Source organism: Dermacentor silvarum, chromosome 9 (genome assembly GCF_013339745.2).
Source record: "Dermacentor silvarum isolate Dsil-2018 chromosome 9, BIME_Dsil_1.4, whole genome shotgun sequence".
NCBI classification, from domain to species: Eukaryota; Metazoa; Arthropoda; class Arachnida; order Ixodida; family Ixodidae; genus Dermacentor; species Dermacentor silvarum.
The window spans coordinates 52,766,537-52,783,905 of NC_051162.1; the positions used below are offsets into that span (position 1 = coordinate 52,766,537).

Genomic DNA, 17,369 nt, shown 5'->3' on the forward strand with positions numbered 1-17,369 from the left:
CCGGTTATCCTGGCACCGGTCAAGGTCAACCAGGCTACCCCGGTGGTCAATATCCAGGGCAAGGACAAGCTCAGCCCGGGTATCCCGGTGGTCGATATCCTGCACCGGGCCAACCTGGTTACCCTTATCCATCAGGTGGCCAGTATCCAGGCCAGGGAAGACCCGGCTATCCTTCCGCACAATACCCGGGTCAGGGTCAGGGCTACCCTGGAGGTTATTACCCGGGAGGTCACTACCCTGGCGGGGGAGGCTACCCTGGTGGTCAATATCCAGGCGTCTACCCAGGCGGTTACCCTTCAGCACCCAAGAAGCCCGGAGGACTTCTAGGACAGCTTCTGGGCGGGAGCAGTGGCCTCGGTGGCAGTAAGAAACGTCCGGGTCACGTGTTCGCACCTACGCACCCTCTCTATGGTGGCATGCCAGTAGCCACAGCGTATGGTGTGCAAAATAGTCTCAAGCGCAAAGGCATCAAACAAAGCGATATTACCAAGGTCGTTGGGGCTGCGCTGCTGTACAAGACGCTGCGTCACCGCAGGAAGAGGTGGAAGCCCAAGTTCTTCGGCGGTTACTACGGTGGTTACTACGGCTCTAGCTACTACTACTACGGCGGTCGACGCTATTACGGCTCCTCTTACAACCGCTATCGCAACCGGACCACTCTCGACAACGCAACCGCTGCTGGGATCGACAGCGTCCCTGACAACGCCACCTACATAGGTAACATGGCTATAATTACGGGACCGGTCTTTTACATTACGTGCAACCTCAATAGGTGTATCATATTTTGTCGCGACGTTGTGTTGCGCGACATGGCGTACGATTGGTTAAATGGCTACCGCCTGAAGCAGTGATGTACCTACCTTGCGATGCAGAGTTATGCACGTAAAATAATGCTCTTAATTTTGCTACCTGCGTGACGCGAGGAAGACTGGAGCGCGCGTTAACTTCGCGTTAGAGCTTCGTCGGTGTATCCGGCAGTAAATAAAAAAAGAGCCAGGACTCAGAAAAATTTAGAACGATCACGCGAGACGTAGTAATGAAGATATGTGCAAATAAAAGTGGGTACTACATGAAGGACGTAACTTTTGCTTCAGAACAATAAGTCAGTAGCGTTATTCCGACATTCCTTCTACTATAACAGGCTTTCAACACGTCTTTACAATAGCACATATTCACTTGGTTTAGATGCGTGCACGCACCGCATAACTTAAATGTAGTAAACAATGTCAGCGAAACACCAGGAACGTGTTCTCAAAGTATCGGCTAACGAGTACTCAAAGAAAATGTAAACATCGACATTCGTCGACCCATGAGGGCATGCATCTCACTCTTCGTTGTGATACAGGCAACCACAAAAGAATAGGAATACAGAACCCCATTCTCAATCACAAAAGAAAAAGAAAACAGCTTCATGTCACAAGATACTCTAGTGAAAAAAAAAAACTCGGTTACTATTTTGGTTTCATTGTTTTGTGTGTACTTTTCATTTGTCTTGTATTTTTTCGTTGTTCGACTCTTTTACTTGCAGGCATGGTGACGTCTGTCACAAATGTCACGAGCCTAAGTGACAGCCAGGTAAACTTCGCGGCTGCATTTTCACTTCAATAATGCAACTGCTAATTGTTAGCAGAATGATGGGGCACTATCTGCAGTTGTCAAACCCGATGCTGTCTGTCGCGAAGGCCAATGCCCGGGTCCCTAAAGTGCGAAGCACTTTAGTTACCCGGGCTGTCGGCGGCGTCCGTCATGATCACGCTCACAAACAAGTGCTCAAAACAGGGTCGAAACAAGTGCACAATTGATCAAAACCGGTTCGAAATAAACTAACATCATTAAGAATAACTTAAAAGACAGGAATAATCAAGCATTAAGCGCATTCATTAACAGAAATTCGTTAAAATTCTTTTAATTATCATCGGCAAAGGCTTCGGCTCCATGTGCGTGGTGGTTGGACTCCATGTGCGTGGCGGTTTCCCACCAGTTGTGCCTTAGCACAGGTGTCAAAACGGATTATGGATTGCTAAACACAAGATAAACACAGGACAAAACAAGATAAACACAAGGGAAACGCCGGTGAATCACTGCTCCGCACTTTCACGTTGAGTGGAACTGCATTACCGCCGAGTTTACCATTGCATTAGCGCATCACTGCTTCGCACTTCCCCAGGTTTCACGTTAGTGGAGCTGAATTAGCGCTGGATTTGAATTTAAAAGAGACTCAAGTCGGCTGCATTCAATGCGTCGGGGCAACCTACTCCGGGCGTTCTTTTTGACCCCCTGTTCCTTCTCACGCGCCGGCCCGCAGAGGAGTGTCGCTACAAGAAGGAGCCTTGGGAGGAGTGCGACCGTGCCACCAACACCCAGAAGCGCAAGCTCATCCTCAAGCGCGGCAGCGGCAAGTGCGAGCCCACCAAGGAGCTCACCAGGAACTGCAAGAAAGGTGAGCTCGTGTCGCTTTCTGTTAATGGGAGGGTGGTTCTTTTTCCTTCGTGAAAGGGTCCGTATACCTTTAGCGTATACACATACCGCACTAAATTTCCCCAATGTAAAGATACTTAGCGCCGAATTCACGAAGTTTTTCTTTCGTAAGTACTCTCTGCCATTGGCCAAACGCCTTCGCTCATAATATGTCCAGGATCAGGATTGGCTGAAATTTTCTCGTACGAGCAATTTTAGCGCAAGAACGGTTTGTGATTTCGGGCCCTGTTTGTTGTTGTTGTTGTTGTTGTTGTTGTTGTTGTTGTTGTTGTTGTTGTTGTTGTTGTTGTTGTTGTTGTTGTTGTTGTTGTTGTTGTTGTTGTTGTTGTTGTTGTTGTTGTTGTTGTTTTGTGGGTGCTTTCCCGACCGACGTAAAGACGGAAGCTCGTACTCGAAGTTGAAAGCGGTACGCTACAAAGACCTGATGATGACGATGATGATGATAAGTGGTTCTTGAGGGAAAGGGAAAGGTTGGCGCTATCTTCTGCAGCCCTTGAGGGAGCACGGCTCAGCGCCAAAGACCTCGTGAAAAGCACGATTTTGCTCAACAGAAACTAAAAAATTAAGGAGCCTCGAATAATTTACAACGTAAGACTTTTGAGCTTGGCAGAGGAGGTTAATTGTTGAGTGCCCGACGGCGTTGCAACATACTGTGACTCGAGCGAGCACAACCACTCTCATAGACAGCCCATCACAAATTGAAGCATTCGTTTGCGCCTTTTTATACGGTGTGCTTTTTTTTTACTATACAGATTTTCTTTTATTAACAGGCTACTAGCCTAGCGAACGTGGCATTTTTGAAGATCAGTTGCTATGTCGGAGAGACATACATTGCAGCTCATAACGTGTGCTTGAAAGGCTAAGTATCAAAAATTCCTTATATTAGAACCTCGGGGGCAATTGCTTTTATGGCAGACTTGAAGGCAGACATATCTTAATGCCCTCCCCCTCACCCACCCCGCCGCATTTTTGAAACAATCTTGAAAATCGCAATTAATTCGGCCATATATTCATCATAAAATTTCAGCACTCACCTCAGGCAATATCTAAGCCGAGCGCTCCATGCAGTAGCGCCCGAAAAGCAGCCCCCTATTACGTCATCCGGAAACACCCCGCGGCTAAATGCGTGACGTAGTTTAAATTCTGGCACGTTGCGGCATGTACTGATACGGCGCGTCGCGGCAGATGCGCGCCAGGCATAACGTGGCCGGTACGAGAATGAGATGACGATTCATAAACGATGACCACGGTATATAACCACGACAACCACAAGAGGACAATGGGATGACGACCAGCGTATGAAGACAACTGCATCACGTAGACGGCATGACGACGCTCGCTTGACAAAGCAGGAGTGACGACGATAGGACGACCACGACGGCAGGCATCACGAGGGCGGCGTGACAGCAAATGCACGACGACTGTACGATGAAGACGGCGTGAGGAGAAATAAAACAAATTAACGCTAAACAAGAGCAACCGAAAACAGGACGACTCTATAAAAGCTCAGGACACGCTATGCGATGCCGCATAAAAACTAGCAAGCAAAATAACAGTGCAGGGCACGAAAAAAAAATAATAAAAAGCCAACAGATCCCACGCCATATGGGAATGGATGTTATGCGAAGCAGTGTGCGGGGAGCCTACCAAGTTAACGAAACGACCATGAGAGCACCAAGACGTAGGCGGCTCCTTCATGATCTACATGACACGCATGTCATGACATTCATGTCATGAGTCTTCAGGAGTCCCTTTAGCCATACCAAGAGACTTTAGGGCGAAATCCTTAGTCATACTCACGACTATGACTTCTACCACCATCCTTTAGTGTTTCCTTCACTTAGTACCCACGTCCGAACCCATTTCAGTGTTTTTGAGTGTTAATATTTTTTCGATGAGTCATTGTCATTTTCACTCAGTCATGCTCCTGACTATTACTTCTACCACCTTCCTTAGTCTTTTCCTTCACATAGTACCCCATCCGAACCCATTCGAGTGGTTTTTGAGTGCTATACTTTTTTCGCTGATTCATTGTCATTTTGCTGAGTCATGCTCATGACTATGACTTCTACAATCATGCTTTAGTGTTTCCTTCATTTAGTACCCACGTCAGAACCCATTTCAGTGGCTTTTGAGTGTTAATCTTTTTTCGCTGAGTCATTGTCATTTTGCTGAGTCATGCTCATGACTGATTTCTACCATCATCATTGAGTGTTTCCTTCACTTAGTGTCCACATCCGAACCCATTCCAGTGATTTTTGAGTGTTAATATTTTTTTCGCTGAGTCATTGTCATTTTTTCTGAGTCACACTCATGACTATGACTTTTACCAGCATCCTGTAGTGTTTCCTTCACTTAGTCCCCACGTGCGAACCCATTTCAGTGGTTTCTGAGTGTTAATTTTTTTTCGCTGTGTCATTGCCATGACCTATATGACACGCACGTCATGACATATATGTCGTGACCTCTCACTTGTGTTCGTCATACACTCCTGCCACACTATACCAATTTTGGTACCTACCAAGTTAACGTAACGACCATGAGAGCACCAAGACGTAGGCGGCTGTTTCATGACCTACATGACACGCATGTCATGACATGAATGTCATGACATAGCACTAATGTTCGTCATATACTCTTGTCATAGTATGCCAGGTTTGGTACATACCAAGTTAACGAAACGACCATGAGAACACGAAGTCCTAGGCGGCTAGATAGATAGATAGATAGATAGATAGATAGATAGATAGATAGATAGATAGATAGATAGATAGATAGATAGATAGATAGATAGATAGATAGATAGATAGATAGATAGATAGATAGATAGATAGATAGATAGATAGATAGATAGATAGATACTGTCAAAGTAGCAAATTTCCCCTAAGAAATGCTTCGCATTTAAAATAAAAAAAAATTGCTCAACGGTTTGAGCACACTGTAATAGACACACTTTGCTAAAACATTATGGGGTCTTACGTGTCAAAACCACGGTCTGTTTATGAGGCACGCCCTAGTTCGGGACTGCGGTATGATTTTCTCCGCCTGGCGTTTTAGAGCGCAGCTTTTAGGCGCCCGTTCCTGCGGCGGGCGCCGGCGTCGGCATACCCGAGCGAACGAGCGCAGCGAAATACGAAAATGTGAAAAGCGGCGAGAACGAAGAGCCGCGAGGAGGATGCCGCGGAACCATGAGGCGGAAAGCGGAGGAGGAGGAGAGTATGGCGAAAGCGTGAGAAGAAAAGCGTAGTGCGGCGGCGGCGGCTACGAGATGGCGCCAGAGTAGCCCGCGTCGTCTATAGGCAGGTCTGTCGGCGGCGGCTGCTGTGAATCGCGCACACGCGTCATCCACGCACAGGCTGTCGCGATCTCCGGGTTAGCGAGGACACTTCGCTAACCCGGAGATCACACTTCGCTCCGTTTGCAGCGTTCCGCACGAGACAGATTGTCCGAGCCAGCCAATATATCGCGCAATGAAAACACGAATAGAGCTGCGCTAAAATGTCGCATTAGGGAGTATCGTAATCGTCGGTGAAGTTTTTTTTTTTTAACCTGCACCCAATGAACGGTAGACGAGCATTTCGGATTCCGCTTCCATCGGAAGGCAGCCGCGCAAGCCGTCATCGAACCCTCGACCTCGTGCTCATCAGCGCGACGCCATAGCCACTGAGCTACCGCGGTGGGTGACTACACATGTTACTGACACCGACAGCTCCGATATGTCCTTACCCGCGTATATTAGTAGAGTACTGCATTATTGTTCTCGCGTTCATTTTCATCAAGCTCGAGGTCATCGCTCGGAATCAATTATACGATGGCGAGGACTCGACACTTCCGGAACGGACGGGCTGGCAGAGGGGAATACGCCATGGCGGTGGCTTCGCCGAATGCACCGAAGGGATCGATTTTCCAATTACATCGCAATCACGACGCTCTCTCGCTCCGCACGGGCGAACTAGTGCGCTGCTTATGCCTTCGCTCTGCTCGGCGCAACTGACACGTGACCGCAGCCACGCAGCGAGCGTCACCGTTGAAATAATGCAGGGGACTGCGGAGCGAAGTTGGAAGTTGTAAATTTGCGGCGCTGGCGCGCGACCGGTTCCGCGCGATAACGCCGTCCTTGCCTGCGCAATTATCTACGCAGTGTTGCGGAATGGCAATGCACGCAGCGTGTAATCCGACACTGTAGCGTCAGCTCGCGTGCACTTCCCGAAAGAATATACGTTTGTATTAGATAATTTCGGTGACGTTGCGCTCAAGTGCGTCCTCAAGGACAAGCTGTAGTACTCGCGAGACCAGGATTTGATTTCAACTCTCTGCCAATAGAGCTCCTTTCGCTGTCAGTACGCGGAGTGAATGTTATTTTTTTTTAGTACGGGTAACTGCTTCTGTGACAGCGCACTCTATTTCGTTGAGTGTGCGTGTAATACCTCCTCCTCCCCCCCTTCCCGGCCATCCCACTTTCTGCACTTTCTCTCTGATTAGGCACAAGCGGAATAGGCGTACGCTTTATAGACATAGAAGGGTAATTAGGAGGGGGGGGGGGGGCGGAGTGCTCGAAATATGCAATTACCCTCTCCCATACAATAGTTATCTATACTAATTGGCATCTCCCGCTTCCGCCTTCCCCCTATAACCACTTAGGCCGAATTGTCATCCGTATAATGAAGTGTCAACTCACTCAAGACCAACACTCCTATGTTTCCAGAGTGTTTTCATTTCAAATAGAATGTGGGGTTGAGTAGTGCATGCAATCTGTCAGCTAGTGAGCGGCACGGTTGTGCTCTAAAGTGAAACTAAAAAGAAAACTGAAAGTGCATGTGCCTGCCCCCCATTAAATTAAATTAAAGCTATGACGTTCACGGGTTCCCAAGTGATGTTGTCACCACTACGCCAAAGATCTCAAAAGAACCTGCTGGTGGGCGAGTCGATTGACACTTCAGGAAGCCAAAGTGCTGTCGTGTCTTCTGTTCTATGTGACCGTTTTATTTGCGTTTTAATGGCTTCCTTAATACTCAGATGTCTCACATTGCGCGAAATTCGAGTCATAACGTGTGGTTAGGAATTGAGGTGTGTATTCTTACGTATGCACGTCTTAACGCTAAATCCACGCACACTTAAACGTATTCTGATAAATATTCAAAATTGCGTAAGCTCAATTCGCTTCACTTTGTTGATGGTATTATAGCAAAGAGCTTCATTCGCTTCGTTAATTGTAGACGTCTACTTTGTATGTAAAGTGCATTGAATATCAAACCTAAGTCTCTGTTATCAATGTAGAATCCTCCTTTTCCAAATACTCCCATAATCCGGCACTTGAGACAGAGATGACGCACGTTTTAGTCTTCAGGCTGTTTACTGTCTGCATTTAAATTATTCCGAATTCCAATGAAATGTTCATCAGGTGCGTGGCGTTCACCTGCTTCGTTTTAAAAAATCGGCGTCATTTTTTTTTCTCGCTGTTATTCTGTATGCTGCCTTCTGTTATAGCTCTTACACGAAGCATTGAAATAGTCCTCAAATAAGCCACGTCATTTGCATATTTCGACCGAGTGCCGTCGGCAGACTGAATCATGTTTAGTGAACGTATTGATCTTCTGATTATTCACTTCGCGTTCTTTCTATTTCTTTCTTCCTAACGCTGCTTGCAGTGCCATCATCAAGTAAGTATCTTTTGCCGTGTTCCCAAAGTAGTTTCATCCTTACAAAGATACACTAAGTACGAAAAGCATAAGCATTTTCATGACGAAGGGCAAACTAACGTCACAAAAAAAGAAAGAAAAACATGCTGCTTTTTTTTTTTTTTTTTTGAAGTCCAAAGGTGTACCTTTATCAAAGCACACAGATCCCTTCGTGCCGATTTGTGGGTGATAAAAACGAAAAAGAATAAAGAAAGAAGCTCGCCTGCGCTATTTTTGAAGCCAGTCGGTGGGGGCAAAATACGCTCGAATCGCATCGTTATTTGGTCAAGGACTTTATAAAACCTGTTTCAATCATGCGTTCAAATCGTGTGGCGAATGGGCGTATGTTTATCTCCAAGTTTCTTTCAGCGGCCTCTTCGTCCTGCCACACTCGTTTTGGCTTGTGAGAGACAAATTGTTTTCAACTGAATCCGTTAATCCAAATGAGCAAATCCCTGTTATGTCCAAGACCTATCAGACTGACATACGAGAATTCGTACACATGTTTCGAGGTGCGCGCATAGTCAAAGATCCTTTACCTTCACAGCACTTGACCGTTAGCACTGAGCTTTCGCATAAATTGGACTTATTCAGCGTTCTTGCGAACGTACGAACACACTTTATCATACTTGAAGGGTCGCAGATGGCACGTTTACGTTCTCACAGATGACAATTTATGAAAATTCTACGACAGCAGACTGCTTTAAGCCACCACCTACAGCGCTCACACCCGGATGAACGTGTAGCCAAGGGATCGTACCCTATACACCACCTCTGCCCGTGCTTCTATTTCACCGCCGTAGTTCTCTTATTGCTCAAGTTACGCATATGCTGTGTTAATGTCGCACATCGCATTGCTGTTAGAATGTCCAACTTCCCGCAGAGGTCGCCGTGTGCTGCTGAGCAAGATTGAACAGCTTAATGTTAGTCTCCGGGGCGAAGTGGAACCCCAGGGCCTCCCCTCTGTATCCGCCAGTGCTCTGAGCAAAGGTTGTCAGATACTACATTCCTGGAACTTAAAGCAGGTCACGTCAGTTTTACTTCTTCGTACAACAACATTACTGCTACAACTTGGATTTTTTTTTTTAGATATGAAGAACAAACGATGTGACGCAGTTAATAAATTCGCAGATTCCTGACATACTAAATGATCATTCTCCGCTACCCTATAATATTCAAGAAACTTCGTGTTCCCTCGTGTTCGGAAGGCGACAGAACTTGTAATCTTTAGATGGTTAGTCTTTATGCGTCTTTCTCAGGGTGCCAGTTTCTCACATTCTATGTGCTTAACTACTTTGCAATATTGAAATGTTGGGTTGAACAGTTCTTAATGCCTGTTCTCTTTTACGTATATTGTATGCAACACCATTGTGTACCAACGCCTATATTCGCCATGCCTTGGCAACGTTCTCTGTGTTATACTGGCGGCGTGGCCCTGTGTTATCACGACGCTCGGAGGCGAGCTCGGTGCATTGTTGCCCCAGCTCCACGACAGTCATGCAATGACACGTATTTACCAAACCTGAATCTAGGCCAGTGTTCTAAACCTAAATATTAGCTGCTCCTGCGCGTAGCTGTTGCGAGTTGTATGAGAAGCAGCCTCGCTTCCGCGCTCGTCGCCTTCCAAGAGCAGACCGCGCATCGTGCCCAGTTTTTACAGCTCTCCAACGTAGTTCTGACGGGAAGCGTTTCCTCATTAGCTCCTATCTAAATACTTGGAAGCTAAGAAATCGTTTTTTTCTGAGCATCCACTGCGTAAAATTTTATGAGGTACCTTGCATTTCGAAGAAAACGGGAAACCATCACTCTCTGCGAAACGGATGTTTTTATTATTATTATTATTATTATTATTATTATTATTATTATTATTATTATTATTATTATTATTATTATTATTATTATTATTATTATTATTATTATTATTATTAACTGTATGCAAGGAGTAGTCGGTGCCTGCTAGACGGCGCCGGCTAATCCTTTTCTCCTAATTCATAGATGAGGTAAAAAAAAACTTCTAAAACAGAAAAGAGCAAAGACAATAATGACAACCGTTCTAAAGTTCACATACACGCAACAAAAAAAAACAATTGTTTCTGACCAGTTCACAATAGTTGGAGTGTTCATGTTGACGTACACACAGCGCCCTCGTTGGAGGAAAGCACAGCGCACTGATACACATTATTAGATTCATTTTTTTAAAACAAAAATTGCTGAAAATCACAAAATTTAGGAAAACTGAAGCGTCCAAGTTTTCAACTTGGTTCATTGTTCTTGCAGTATGTGTTTTACACTAACAGGAACAAGAAGAACACTGACTAGAAACGAAGGCACAGACTTCGTTTGTCAGTTTGTCAAGAAGCGCTTGTCAATTTGTGTCTTCGTTCCTCTAGTCAGTGTTCCTCTTGCGATTGCTTCCAATATACATTCCGTCATTGCCCATAAGCTAAATGCGGTAAAAAAGTTTCTAAATAAACTCTAAAAAATGGCATTAGTGTGTGCACCGTATATAATGCAAGAGCAATGAACGTACACCTGTTAGCCCTCGCTCTGTTACCGCTCTGTAACTCGGCAATCAAAAGTGATAATAATTATGTAAAGTACACCTACTGAGAAACCTAAATCGGACAAAATTGATGTAATATTTGAAATGTACGATTACATTGTAGAACTATCGCAACACCCTCGTAAGCATTGAAAAACATTTCTCGTGAGGTGCAAATTTTTCATATAGCGTTTGTCCGCTTTAGATGATCTAACAGATGTAGTTTACACAACTGCGATGTCTGTTTTCGGAGCAGATCGAGTTGCGGACTTCTAAACTTCGTGCTTGCTTGTTGTTTTCTAACACACCGATTTTCCGCACTTTTTATAGAAACGCCTGAGGCTATAAATAAGGATTTGGCAGACCACAGTTGGTTGAATTTGACTTCTCTCGTCAAGCGCAGCAAATTTCCCTCAAATCGGTTGAGTGGTCGTTTAATGAAGACTGTTCGAGTGTATTTGAATGCGAAAATGAGAATTGGCCCAGAGGTAAAGCTTTCTCTTAACGTCTCTCAAACGCGGAAGCTGTCTCACATAGTCACCGCAGGAGCGATTTCAACCCAATTTACCGCGTTCAAGAGAAAAAGTGAACCTCAAGGCAGTATTGAGAGTAGATTTTTGGGGGCTCTGTATATGCAGCCAGACCTCGATATTACGAACACCGATTTTAATTAATTCGCTAAACTTATCGAATCTAGCCCGCCTATGCAATAAGGTGGGCTAGTGGGCCCGTATGTGTAAATAAAAAATAAATGAACTCTACATGTCTTGATGCTGGCGCCTTGACGAAGATAAGTGCCCTTGTCTAAACATGGCCTCCAAAAACATTCCTTCCAGCACATTTTGCTGCTAATAGCTTATGGGCTGTGAGATTAAGCGTACCCGCGGGCCTGGACAGGAGTCCGAACGCGACAGGTCAACTTAAGTGGCAGGCCTGCATCATTTTTTTTTTTTTTTACGTTGCAATGAGCTTTGCGCCAGCGCGTGTCCCCTGGAGAACTGATGGACTCCACAACTCGAGCGGCCTCTGGTGTGATGATGCTACACCGATGCTGCTGCCGCTACAATCTGAACAAACTTTACATATGCTCACGTTGCGCACTTGCAATCACGAGCAAAAATTTTGGAGACCAGGGGTTACGCATAGCCCCCTCCTCCCGTCGTAGCAGCGATAGTAGCGCGCCTATCGGCCATGTTTCCAATATTGGCCTGTCAGTTTGGCTCTCTCGCTCACGCACTAGCTAAGGCTTCCATTTCTGAGTGTCCTATCCATTTTCATTGCTGTGTTTCATCTGTATCGCTTGTACTTATGTAAAATAGATACAATAGAGACACGCCAAAGAATCCGCCCTCTTTCAATTTCCGCTATCAGTTCGTCTCTCTTTTACAATCAGTGACGGTTTGGTGCGAGCGCTATATCTAATGGGCAGCGCACTTCGATTTGTGCTTGATGCTTCACTATCATCATCACATGATGCACAGTCGATCAGAGTTGGCTGCCCCTTTACAGGTCGCCCTATATATATATATATATATATATATATATAGTAAACAGCCTCCACTCGGCTCTTCACGGGATGTGCTTGAGTGTCCACTTATGTGTCCAGAAGAAATGGCGAAAAGGACCGGATCAACTTTCATTTTCAGCCTTGAAAGCAGCACCCCGGTTCTTTCGTCTTGTGGGAACCTTATTACAGTCTTATATTGAACACCCTACACGACCGTGGTGATTTTCAGATATTGATTTACAAACTTTGTTCGCCGATAATGCGAGTTTTCTGTTTTCGCTCCGAAATGGCAATTGGCCTCGCCTTCCTTTGTTGGATGTTTCACTGGCTGCGAACCCTTCGAACCACTGCACTTATCGTAATTGTCCAGTCAATTACCCTGTCGGTATCGTCTGTATTTTTTCTTCATTGTTGGGAGGATATGAGTATTGTATTAAGCGGCCGCTGCTTCTGATTTCTTGTTAGAAACGAAACGAACTAAGATTGGCCCAGGAAAGATACCAAAGTGAAGTCTTAGGTGCTTGCGTCAACAGTCCTAAAAACGTCACAATCACTATATACCATTGGGCTTACCATCCGGTCCAGCGGTTTGGCAACGTATATTTTGTACATCTCAAAGACAACTTCAACATCAAGATAAGAAAGAGCTACATTCTTTTTATTGTTACCATACCCGACAAATATTTGACCGAAATTATGTTGCCAGCAGGCTGAATGCAACCGATTATCTCGTCGGCATTCTACATTCTATGAGCATCTATACACAATTCTAGCCAAACTTACAGGCAAGCTGAGAATTGAAGCGCTGGTTCCGATATAGCCTATGATGCAAGGCGCGTGATCATGGTGGCGCTGCTTTCAAACAGAATTGGCTTCGAAAGTCCTCTGTTTAGTATTTTTTGCTTCAGTAAAAAATTCCATTAAAAAACTTGCGTCTTCGCCACAAGGTTCACATGCCAGACAGAACGGAGCCGCTCGTCGCAAGTCAATCACTCGATCTTTGCGGGGACAGCGAGACTTTTGCGGGACATGCTTACGCATGCGTATCGTGGTTGTGGAACATCAGATGGAGTAGTATGTGCACCATGAGGCGTCATGTACAGGCGAAAGCAATTTTTGGCCTTTCCTGTCAGCCGTTAGCCCACATGAGTACAAGAGCAAAACACAGTGGCTCCAGGCGAACGCGCATGCCGGATCTTACAAGACACGCTCAGTTCAGTTAAGTTTCCTCAAGGACCCGCTTTCAGGGATATTGCATAAGGGGGCGGGGTACAACAAAATTGGTGCAAATGAAAACAAATTTCTAGAAACTTTGCACAAGCTGGTTTGCCACTCTTAAAAGTAACGACGAACACACGATGACACACGTATCATGAGCAAGGCAGTCTTAGTCAATCGCAACGTGGGCACCGAGGCTGAAAATGTCGATGTTCGTGCACGTGGGCGTGGGCGCGGAACTTAATGCTGATAGCTTGTTGGGTAAGATATGCGCGACAAGGGTGCGTTGTGCGGAGTCGTCACTTCTTCCATGGAAAGAGACGCTACCATCATCATGTCATTCTGCTGCTAGATCTCGGGCAGCGGCCGCCAGTTCCATATAATATTCTTCACAAGCCGCGTCCGCCCAGCTCTCCGTCGAGCGCCCTGCAACTAGCAGGAGGACCTCCAGAAAGGCCGACAGATACGATGCTTGAATAAGGGTATCACTGAAAAAAAAACACATGTAGCAGAGACTAGCGATGCCGCAATGAAAAGATGTGGCGTTGCATCACGCTGCCGCTGCACATCAGCGAAATGCAACCCCGTATTCCCCCCAACTCCTCTACCCAATAACATCTTATATCATCTGAGAAAAACGGGTTTTTGTATGGGATCCTATATGTTTCATATCGGATTATGGGATATGATAGTTCAGGGGCATATGGATTTTTCAGCATGGCCATGGGGTTAAGAATAGCATTATAGGCCCACTGGTTATGAAACGTTAACTGACGATAGCAGTAAGATATAACAATGTGTACTGGCTTTCCTGTGCCTAGAGTTTCTCGAAACATCGCCTCCACATACACGGGCATTCATTGATCCCGTTGCCATCGGCGCATGCAGCTAGAAAACCTAGCTACCGCGTGCGCAAGGCACCTCGCTATCCGTTCCGAACTAGCCAAGCTTTCGGTAGAATCTTAAATACTGGGGTTTTACGTGCCAAAACGACGATCTGATTATGAGGCACGTCGTAGTGCAGGATTGCGGATTCATTTTGGCCACCTGGGGTTCTTTATCTTTCACTTATATCGAAGTGCACGAACGTACTTGCATTTGGCACCTATCGAAATGCGGCCGCCACCACGGTGATCGAACATGTGACCTCGGCAGCGCAAAGCCGTAAGCACTGACCAACCGCGGCAGGTCCCTATAGTTTCAGACTGCACCATTCGGTGCGCATTTCAATCCTGTCTAGAATCTCCCGATGCAAAGCTGACCTGAAGCGCTTCTCTGTCAAATTACGCCGTATTCTCGAATTCGCCATCTCTTCAGCTCTGATTGGCCCAAGGGGCTGCTACTGCCTTACCGATTGGCTCGTTATGCCGCCATTTCAAAATCTGACAGTATGACCGCCGGGGGGTCATACTCGCATTCTGAAGAAGGCGCTCAGCAGGACGACGAAGATGGCGATTGAAGAAGCACGTTCGTGGCTGTCGTTATTCGGTCATCTTGGCTGTGACTTCTCGGTAAATATTTTGTAAATTTAATTTTGCCTACGCTCTACGTACGTCACGTTATGACGGTATTTGACAGTGTCCTGAATGGCAACCCTACTCTTTCGGCTATGGCTACACGGCAGTCGCCTTTACAAAGTATTCGCATTTGGATGGGCGACAACGTATGACAGCTGTAGTCTCGGGCACATCCTCGACACAATACGCGAATGGGCATATGGGTAACCCGTGCTGCAGCCAACAACGCAAAGAGAGGGCGAGAGCGGACGAGACCAGACGAATCGCTGTCTTGCAACGTGATTTTATTGCAACACAGTGCAAAAATATATACAAGCTTCTTGAGCACATTCTTTGTGACCGTTTATGGTGCGTGCACAGAGACCATCGCTCGCGACTGTGCTGGCTCGTGTTGATGGTCGAGGGGTTGCTGACATTTTTGGAATCTCCACCTTACCAGTTGTCGCATCAGAGGGTGACGAAGACATTGTTGCACTCCGTGAGGGCAGAAAACTTGCACACACGGCTTTATTGCTGACTGATATTAAGTTGTGCCAACGTCTGTACTGCACTGCTGCGGTGTTTCTCTGCCTAATCTTATTTTTGCCTCCGTCGTACCCACTATAGCTGGGAAACTGAATTATCTGTTCTGCTTGACTCCCCCAACTGCCTCCTCCATTTCATCTTTCTCCTGTCTCTTTAACGTGTGTAATGTTATGTTGTTCTCTTCCTCGGCAGCGTGCCGTTACGAGAAGGGCGCGTGGAATGCCTGCAACGTGACGGCCAACACGCGCACCCGGGTGGACAAGCTCAAACCAAGAAGCGACCCCACATGCGAGCCTAACCGCACCGTCACCAAGAAGTGCAAGTCCGGTGAGTTGAGAATGATGATAATTTCGGAAACTCTGGTGCATGCTGACAGTGGTGGAATAATTGGCCAAGGATCGGGCGCGTGAGCGAGCAGAATTTGAGTGGCCTGTATAGCCGAAAGTGACAGCTGCATGCATACAGTGATGTGATTGCTGCCCCAATTGCTCCAAACTGCTCCAAAAGGTCAATCCGGCTACATCCCGATACATTTCCGATAATGTGCTCCAAACCTGCTCCAAAAGGTGTTCTCTGTTATATTTAAAAACCAACTAATCTAACAGGCGACATCATTCATCACACGCACTCGTCATGTGTGCACATGGAGGAATGCAGAGGTGGGTGCGAGAGTAGGGCTGCAGCGTGTTTGAAATGTGGTGGCTCCTGCCATTGCTGAAATGGCGCTTTCAAAACTAAGAGGTGAGAGCACACAACTTTCATAGTAGCGCTATATGGAAAAGCGTTCTGCTGGTACAGCAAAGCCTTTACACGATGTGACTTTCCTGTTGTTAGGTCAAGTGGGTGCGTGATGGCTGAAAATTTTGTTAAATGGGAGCAAGTCGCTGCACATGCTACTGAGCTTGTTTCTCTTCGTTGCACTGCTGTCATTTTGCTGTTTTCGGCTGGTGTAGCTTAGCGAGCGAGCATTACACACTCCTAACGTCTTCCGTAGTCGAGTTCCTAAAATTTGTCTCTAGTGTACACTTCTATAGTTCCCGCCATTTTAGTGCCCAGCCTCTTGCAAACTGGAATGCTAAAGTAGAGATTAGAGAGGTTTGTGGTCATAATATCGTCGTGATGCTGTAGTGGTCCTACTATCGTCATCACAGCTTCATCCTCTCATTTCGTCGTCATTACTCCGTCATCATGCATGGGATTCGCATGTTTTAGCGTCACAACTTTTTGTTGAGCTAAATAATTCTTGGTAAAAATGTGCTTGTTTTCCATTAAATTGGGCTCCCTTCTTCTGTAGTCTCTCTTGCTTCTCTCAAAGGCAACTTTTCCACTTGAAAATATGCATTTAGATGCTCCAAAAGCTTGTTTTTTTCTGCTCCAAAACGCACTTTTGGCTGCTCCAAGAAGCTGCTCCAAAATGGCCTTGGCCAATCACATCACTGATTGGACGATATACAGGGTGCTTTTTTAGAAGGTCCAACATTTCAAAAATCTGCCTGTGTCAGATAGCACAAGTCTAATCCTTGATCTAAATTACTCTATTAGTTCTACGAAAAATCTAAATGCCTAATTAAATAATTAACATATTTACCCCAACTAACTTTTTATTTAATTATTTCCAGGGAACTAACTCCGGCCCGAGCTCGCTACAGCACTTTCGGTCGAGAGTTGCTTGTAATTTACCTCGCCATCCGTCACTTTCGCCGATATCGTCGAGGGCCGACCCTTTATCATCCTCACGGATCACAAGCCCTTGACGTATGCGCTTTGCAGAGAGTCGTCGACACATACGCCACGAGTAATCCGCGATCTCTCTGTTTACGTCGGAATTATCCACCGACATCCGACACGTCAGCGGCGACGTGAATGTACCTCATACTGGCACCCTGAGCCGTGTGAACGCCGTG

General features: G+C 46.0%; 1 protein-coding gene across 1 annotated transcript in view; it reads left to right on the forward strand.

Annotated features, from left to right (window-relative positions):
- Positions 1-17,369, forward strand: part of LOC119465247 (basic proline-rich protein-like) — a 37,162-nt gene that overhangs the window by 13,149 nt on the left and 6,644 nt on the right. The window contains 3 exon segments of the mRNA XM_049656503.1: positions 58-717; positions 2,306-2,440; positions 15,658-15,792. Coding sequence (XP_049512460.1) covers positions 58-717; positions 2,306-2,440; positions 15,658-15,792 — 930 coding nt within the window.